The 8,090-nt window shown below is 51.0% G+C and overlaps 1 protein-coding gene across 1 annotated transcript in view; it reads left to right on the top strand.

Moving 5' to 3' along the window:
• Nucleotides 1-23: 23 nt before the first annotated feature.
• Nucleotides 24-8,090, top strand: part of PTPA (protein phosphatase 2 phosphatase activator) — a 28,403-nt gene continuing 20,336 nt past the window's right edge. Inside the window, exons 1-3 of the mRNA XM_060300322.1 lie at nucleotides 24-334; nucleotides 5,109-5,206; nucleotides 7,656-7,742. Of these exons, the coding sequence (XP_060156305.1) occupies nucleotides 304-334; nucleotides 5,109-5,206; nucleotides 7,656-7,742 (216 nt within the window). The 5' untranslated portion in view covers nucleotides 24-303. The remainder of the gene's footprint in view (nucleotides 335-5,108; nucleotides 5,207-7,655; nucleotides 7,743-8,090) is intronic.

Genomic DNA, 8,090 nt, shown 5'->3' with positions numbered 1-8,090 from the left:
GAGCCGGCCGTTGGTGCGCATGCTCTCCGGCGCCCCGCACCAACATGTCCAGCGCCTCCGGGTGAGCGCGGCCGCCCCGAGTCGGCCGTTGCTGGGCATGCTCCCTGAGTGCCCCGCACCAATATGGCGGGCGTCCTCGCTGGGGTGACTCTAATTCTCGGTTTTCGGCTCTAGCCGGCCGGTGCTCATTTCTCTTCGGAAAGCTCTGAGCGCGTGGTGGGGCCAGGGAAAGGCAGGGTGGGTGCGGGGGTGAAAGGTGAGAGGGGACTGCAGGCATCCAGGCCGGCTCCTGGCGGCAGGAAGATGGCTGAGGGCCGGCGGCAGTCGCAGCCAGGTAGGGCGGAGGGGCCGCGGTGGAGTGGGGGTCGGGGGCGGTGCCAGGCGTGGGGGCGGGGACGGGGTGGGGTGTGTGGGGTGCGGTGTGTGGGTTGCTCAGCGAGGGGAGGAGGGTCGGGAGGTGGAGGAACTCGAGGGGCAAACGCTCTTGGGCCCCGAGGGAGAAGTGCTGGGGGATCTGGAGGGAGGGTAGGATCCCGGGACTGCAAAAGGGCGATGGGTGGGGCGTAACGCCAGGACTTGGGGAGCCTGAGTTGCCCGAGGGTCGGGCGGGCAGCCCCGTGGCCCGAAGGGGAGGCCTTTTCCACACCTGGGCTGCTCCTGCTAAAGTCAGCTCTTGACCTGGCGGGGAAGCAGGCAGGGATGGCGGCTGCTGTCTTCATTAGACCCTGCACTGGGGCTGGGGGCTGGTGCTCCGTGGGGCCTGCCTCGACCCCTCGGCCCTGACTCCCCCTCATCACCTGCTCTCTTTTCCCCTTGGAGACCGGGCTCCGGAGTTTCAGTGGCTAAGAAGTTATCGAGGGAAACTGCCCTTGGTCCTCTAAACCACTGATTTAAAAACGATGGTTGTGCAAAGAGACGACTTTCTTTCTGGCATCACCATCTGTAACTTTTATTTACACTGTGCATCTCAAATAACTGGGATGGAGGTGCGAGGGAAAGGATCCTCTTAGACCGGTAACGTGGGGAAATGGAAGGGTGTTTGCTGACCCCTCCCCGTCCCCTCCCTTGAGCCAAGAAGGACTTTTAAAATTCTGTCAAAGGTGCAGATAGGTTGGCTAAACAGCTATTTCAAAACAGCTAATGTTTTGAAACCATTCACTGTTCCTTCTACCTTGTCTCCCGTTTTATGACCTCTGGGAAGGTCTCAGGAGGGAGAAACTTTGAAAATCAAAAGAGGCATCCCCTCCACTCCCTACCCCGCCACAAAAAAACAACAACAATAGCAAAAAAAAAAAAAAAAAAAACCCCAAAGAGCTGGGTATGGTCTGTTAAGGCATTTGAAACCTGACATTTATTTTGTTTGGTACAAAACTTCTGTGCATGTGCCCTTAGGAGTTCTGGTAATGACATCAGGATATATAAGACAACCAGAATTATCAGTGAGATGAATGTGTCTGTGAAGATGGGCGGTGGGAGGTGTGGGGGGAGAACCTGTGCACTGAGACCGAGGAAGGCTCAGGGAGGTTATCTATGGCTGAGAAGATTCCGGTTCCCAGGAGGTGTTCCTTCTTTGAAGTTTGAAACAAGGGATGTTTAGGAGCAGTGGAAAGAACTGCTTAACTCAGACAGTGTAGTGATGAAAACCTTGGATTCTGGAGTTACATAGACCTGGCTCTACCTGGCACGCTGCGGCCTCTGTGAGCCTGTTTTCTTATCTTTCAAAATGGGGCTACTGTAGTTTCCTCACCGAGCTGGTAGCGTGTGTTCCGTCGATGGTGTGGGCAAATCATGGGGCGTGGGGGTAATCAGTAAATCTGGATTGCTGTTATCCTTTTCAAAGATGGTACAGGTTAAACATGTAGACAGGTTCCCAAGTCGTAGGTGATAACATATTATACCCTGTGGGATTTTTTAGGAACACCTCTAAAACTCTGGAGGTTTCCATCTTATACTGAGGGGTTGTAGGGGATCCAGCTGTCCCGTGGCACCTTTGTCAGAGGCGGAATAATCTGAGGCTAGAGAGGCTGTGGGTCTGACCTCACTGATCACAGTCTCGAGTTTGAAGTCTTGTCTTTTTGATTTGGGATTGCATGTTCTGGCGAATTGTGTGTGTGTGTGTGTGTGTGTGTGTGTGTGTGTGTGTGTGTGTGTGTTTCATCAGTGATTGGTCCCAAAACTTCCAAGTAGCCTTTCCTCTGGGAACAGGGCCCAGCCCTGTGAAGTAACGTGGGGAAGGCTAGTCCCTTTCAGGGAACAGTTCTTGCAAAGTTAGAAAAGGGCTCTGTTCCCAAAGATCATTTGCAAATGGATAATTTGGAATGTAGAACACATTTTCCCATAAAAACAATGCGGTTAGGTTACCAGCCTGACCTACAAAGCTATTAGTTTAGCATCTTACTTGAAGTAGCAATTTATTAATAATATGGTCGTCAGTTGAAGGTTCTGGGAACAGAACTTGCAGAACAGGTGGGAGGAGGAAGAGAGTTTCCGGTCTGGTTTTTGGGGCCCTGGGTTGAATTTGAATTAGGCAGAGGTTTGCCTTGGTCTTATCCCAGATTCTCTGTCTCCTTAGGTCTCCACGTCTCCTGGCACTTTTCCTTTCCTCAGGGTCTCTCGAGGCAGGCTCTAGTCCCCCAAAGGTCATATGTTCTAGAACCTACTTAGGTCTTTGTTCCCTTTTCTCCATGCAGCTGATGTGAGCTAGGTTTTAGGAGGACAGCAATGGAACAGATTTATACTACATTGTGAGTGACTGATAGTCCTTTACACTTCTTGGGGAGTTTTCATTTTCATTTATTTACTTTTTTTTAATAAATTTATTTTTTAAAATTTTTATTTATTTTTGGCTACGTTGGGTCTTCGTTGCTGCGCACGGGCTTTCTCTAGTTGCGGCGAGCGGGGGCTACTCTTTGTTGTGGTGCATGGGCTTCTCGTTGCGGTGGCTTCTCTTTGTTGTGGAGCACGGACTCTAGGCACGTGGGCTCAGTAGTTGTGGCTCACGGGCGCTAGAGCGCAGGCTCAGTAGTTGTGGCACATGGGCTTAGTTGCTCCGTGGCATGTGGGATCTTCCCGGACCAGGGCTTGAACCCGTGTCCCCCGCACTGGCAGGCAGATCCTTAACCCCAGCGCTACCAGGGAAGCCCTATTTATTTTTTTAAAAATTATTTTTATTTTTTGAGAGTTTTCATTTTTAAAGGAAGGGGCTTACTAATCTGACAAACCCCCAGTAGTAGATTCAGGGCCACACCTCCCGACCTGTAACCTGTGGGACTAGGTGTATTTTGGAACTCAGAGTTGTTCAGATTTCAGAAAGCAGTGTCCCATAATCAAACAAAAAGATTTATGCAGCAAGACATAAATTTCAGCTAAATGGGATACACAAACTACCCTGTGTTTTCCTTTCCCCTCAGCTTGTGAAAATACAGAAACTCTATTTAAAATAGTTTATTTCTGACCACAGAAGTACTACAATGTCAGTTTTTAATAGTAATATGCAGGGCTTCCCTGGTGGCGCAGTGGTTGAGAGTCCACCTGCCGATGCAGGGGACACGGGTTTGAGCCCCGGTCCGGGAAGATCCCACATGCCGCGGAGCGGCTGGGCCCGTGAGCCATGGCTGCTGAGCCTGCGCGTCTCGAGCCTGTGCTCCGCAATGGGAGAGGCGGCAGTAGTGAGGGGCCCGCGTACCACAAAAAAAAAAAAAAAAAAAAAAAGTAATATGTAGCTTAGAAAGTGGAAGTCCTTTATAAATCCTACCTCCTAGAGATGACAGCTATTAACTTTGGTGTTTAATCCTTTAGATTTTTCCAATGCATAAGCTAATAGGTATATGTGTTATTTATATTAGTATGTAAATTTTTCGTTTACAAAAGTAAGATTATATTGTATATAATATACTGCAGTTTTGTTTATTCATTTATTAGTATTTAGGCTGTTTTTCTCATGTCAGTAATTTAGATTTTGTTCTTTTCAAAAACTAGGAAGATTTCCGTCATACGGGCGCATCATTATTAATCCATCCCCTTCTTGATTGATATTTGGGTTGTTTCTAATTTTTTTCGATGCAGTAAGCACTTTTATGTACATCTTTGTCTATTTCTGCGGACACATCTGTAGGGTTGATTCCTCCTGTCGGCTCAGTGGGTGTAGTGTGCAGTTTTTACTTCAAAAGACAGTGCTGAGTTGCCCCCTCAGCAGATTCTACCATCTAAGACTCCCACCAACAGTGCAGGAGAGTTCCCGTTTCCCCTTCCCCAATCAGTGCCAGATGTTTTTAATCTGCCAACCTGATTTAGAAAAGCAGTCTCATCTAATTTACATCTCTTTGCTTATTCGGGATGTTGGTAATTTTTTTCAAATGTTTCTTGGCCTTTTTTTTTTTTTCCCCTTCTTCTTCTTTGAGTTGCCCGTTTATGTCTAAAAGGTCAACTTGGCTTTTATTCTTCTAACCTTTCTGCCTGCTTGGGAAGCAGGAGGAGAGGGCATGGCAGATCCACTGGACGTATCAGTTGTTGAGGGGGTTGCCAGGATTGCCCAGCTCCTGGCAGAGTGCGGAAAGGCAGGAAGCCAGTGGGTTTGGCTTAACAAGCCAGTACTTTATCCTGGGAGTACGTGTCTGCTTTATGCTAGGGCTTGCGCGGTGGAGTCTTGGTTTAAAAGTGTGTGTGTGTGTGTGTGTGTGTGTGTGTGTGTGTGTGTGTGTGTGTGTGTGTGTGTGGTGTGTGTGTGTGGTGTGTGTGTGTGTGGTGTGTGTGGTGTGTGTGTGTGTGGTGTGTGTGGGGGTGTGTGTGTGGTGTGTGTGGTGTGTGTGTGTGGTGTGTGTGTGTGTGGTGTGGTGTGTGTGGGGTGTGTGGTGTGGGGTGTGTGGTGTGGTGTGTGTGGTGTGGGGTGTGTGTGTGGTGTGTGTGTGGGGTGTGTGTGTGTGTGGTGTGTGTGTGGTGTGTGTGTGTGGTGTGTGTATGGTGTGTGTGTGTGGGGTGTGTGTGTGGTGTGTGTGTGGGGTGTGTGTGTGTGGGGTGTGTGTGTGGTGTGTGTGTGTGTGTGTGTGTGTGTGTGTGTTGGGAGGGAAGGATTCTATTTATCTGATTGCTTTTTCATTTTCTTTGTCAAGATTCTTCGGAGGATATCCCTCCAGCCACTCAGAACTTCATCATTCCAAAAAAAGAGATCCACACTGTTCCAGACATGGGCAAATGGAAGCGTTCTCAGGTACCAATGGTGTCTGCACTGTAGGGTCAGAACTGGATGAGAAACTTGGGCTTCTTCAAAGACAGTGGTTTTCTAGGCCTGAGTGGGGCTGTGAGCTCCTGACCCTTCTTGCTTTTGGAGCCAGAGCTGTTTAGAAGCTATGGAAAGAGGTGACAGGGGAGCTGGCTGTCTCTTCCCCCTCAGGGGCAGTACTCAGGATGCTTTAGTGGGAAGGTCTCTGGGGGCTGGGGTGAGGCTGACCATGGAGAGTTCTGCTGCAGATTCTTGTAAGCCATCGCCCCTTGGGGGTTACTGTATTGGCTCAACATCCTACATGACGGAGTGGGTCACCCTGATGCTTGGTTGCAAGTAATAGCAAGTCTGGGAGCCAGTGTATCACAGGGAGAGGAGGTTACCACATGGAAACCTAGGGCAGGGGGGCGGCTGAGTCTAAAACGCCAGGGAGCTGGGATCCCAGTTTTCTGTGCTCCTCAGTCTTCATGGTGGGCAGAAGACAACAGCTTGTACCTTCCCGGCTTCTGGTACAGGCTGTGGAAAGACTGGGACTAAAAAAGAAAGCCAATTTCAAGTTCTCAGGGAAGGCCTTGCGTCCAGCTCCATCCAGTTGCCCACACCTGGCCTGGGCAGCTGGAGTGGGGAGTGTCCCCTGTGTAGAAGGGTGGCCCAGGGTCCTGGCGAGCTCGGCAGGTTCTCTGTGAGGAGTCTGCTGTGCTTACGCTGAGCCCGAGCCCTCGCCGCCTTGTTGGGGCCGGGGTCGTGCTAGCCTGTCTGGCTCCTCTTTCACAAGCCTGCCCTTTAAGTATCTGGAGATGGATATCGTGTCTTTTCTGAGTTGTTTTCTCCCCCAAGTCTTCACCGGGATAAACGCCTTAGTTCTTCAGCTGCTCAAAGGATGTGGTTCGAGTCCTTTCATCGTCTTGGTTGCTCTGCCTCAGGGCTTCTCAAGCTCAGCACTGTTGACACTTGGGGCAGATAATCATTTGCTGTAGGGGGCTGTCCTGTGCACTGTAGCATGTGTAGTAACAGCCCTGGCCGCTACCCACTCAGTGCCAGTAGCAGCCTTCCTCCCAGTTATCACAACCAAGAATGTCTCCAGACATGTTGGAAGTCTCCTGGGAGCCGTCTCGCCCAGGTTGAGAGCCACCACTTTTCTCTTCCCCGAACCTGCAGGATTGTCTGAATCCAAACGTGGCTTTAGTTCCTTGCTTTCCCCTAGATGTTTTCCAAAGAACATTGGGTGTTTATGATGCTCCAGTTACTGTAGCTGATTTAACCCTCACAAAAACCCTGGGACTCTGAGGTCATCTCCATTTTGAAATTGAGAAAACTGAGGCCAGGAGGTGAAGACATTTAGACATCTAGCAAGGCACGGTTAGTGGTCGAGATGAGAGTCCAAAGAGTTATGTCTCCAGCTTGCCTGGCTCTGGAGCCCCATGGGTTGAGCTGCTGTGCTCTAGGCTGTAGGTGGGCAGCCTAATCTGGCCCTCTGCCTGGTTTTTTTTTAAATTTCTTTTTATTTTGGCTGCACTGGGTCTTAGTTGCGGCATGCATGAGAGATCTAGTTCACCCTCAACGAAGACCAGGGATCGAACCCGCGTCCCCTGCATTGCAAGGCAGATTCTTAACCACTGGACCGCCAGGGAAGTCTCCCCACCCCCACCCCCGCCCCCCGACATCCTTAAGTGTTGGTTAAAGAGGAAACAAGAAAGTGAGAGGCAAAAGGGATGCAGAAGAAACAAGGCCACACAGAAGTTGCTTTGCTGCCAGGAGCTGCCTCTACAGGGGCCTGCACCTCAGTGCTTTCTTAGGCCCTGTGCTGGCTGTAACCTGCAGCCCCGTGGGGAAGAGGTTGCCCAGTTGGAAGCTGGGGCTGGGTGTGCTGGGAGACCTGGCCATGGGCAGAAAGCAGCGTCATCTCCTGGGAGCAGGGCATCTGCAGCGCAGGTACACAGCCTGGCCTGCCTGCTGGGGGAAACCTATGGAAAGTTACCAGGGGATGGACCCTTGGTGGTATAGTATAACGGTGGCGTACTCGCCGCTCTACTTTGGAGTTTGGCTGGCTGGGTCCTAGCTGCACGTCTAATGACACCTTGGTCTTAGGAGTCACTTCCCCTGAAGCCTTGGTTTCCTCATCTGTAAAATGGGGACAATGATAGTGTCTACCTTGTGGGGTTGTTGTATAAAGAAACTGCTGGCAGCCATGGTGAGTGCACAGTAGACTCTGGTTGGAGGTCCAGGTGTCACTGTGGTCATTGGCCTGCTAGTGGTTTTGGATGGAGGATCAGGGTTGGGTGCTTGGCGTTATCTTTCTGCTGCTCCTGCTGTCGGGGTGGGAGCCGGGGGCAGCTTGGAGCTCTTTGGTAACTGGGTGGAGCTGGAGGCTGGCAAGGGTGTAGAGGGTGGGGCTCTGACACCCTTCTCCACGTCCCGCCCCCACTCTGTTTGGCAGGCGTACGCTGACTACATCGGATTCATCCTCACCCTCAACGAAGGTGTGAAGGGGAAGAAGCTGAGCTTCGAGTACAGAGTCTCCGAGGTAGGCAAAGGCAGGAGCCTGCCGGGCCGGGTCTTTCCAAAAATAGCTGTCAGGAGCCCACAGTGGGCCCAGCGCAGAAACTAGGGTCGCCCAGACACGCGTGCCGCTGACACTTTAGTGTCTGCAGAAACTAAGGCCGCCCAGACACGCGTGCCGCTGACACTTTAGTCTCTGCAGAAACTAAGGCCGCCCAGACACGCGTGCCGCTGACACTTTAGTGTCTGCAGAAACTAAGGCCGCCCAGACACGCGTGCCGCTGACACTTTAGTGTCTGCATTGCTAATTAAAAAAAAAATCTGTGAATAGATGTGTATTTATAAAATTGAGATCAAGGTATATAAGCTGTTT

The sequence above is a fragment of the Globicephala melas genome, chromosome 6 (assembly GCF_963455315.2).
Source record: "Globicephala melas chromosome 6, mGloMel1.2, whole genome shotgun sequence".
Classification (NCBI taxonomy): Eukaryota; Metazoa; Chordata; class Mammalia; order Artiodactyla; family Delphinidae; genus Globicephala; species Globicephala melas.
The sequence above is the reverse complement of the archived record's forward strand: the minus strand, read 5'-3'. Positions and strand labels throughout refer to the sequence as shown.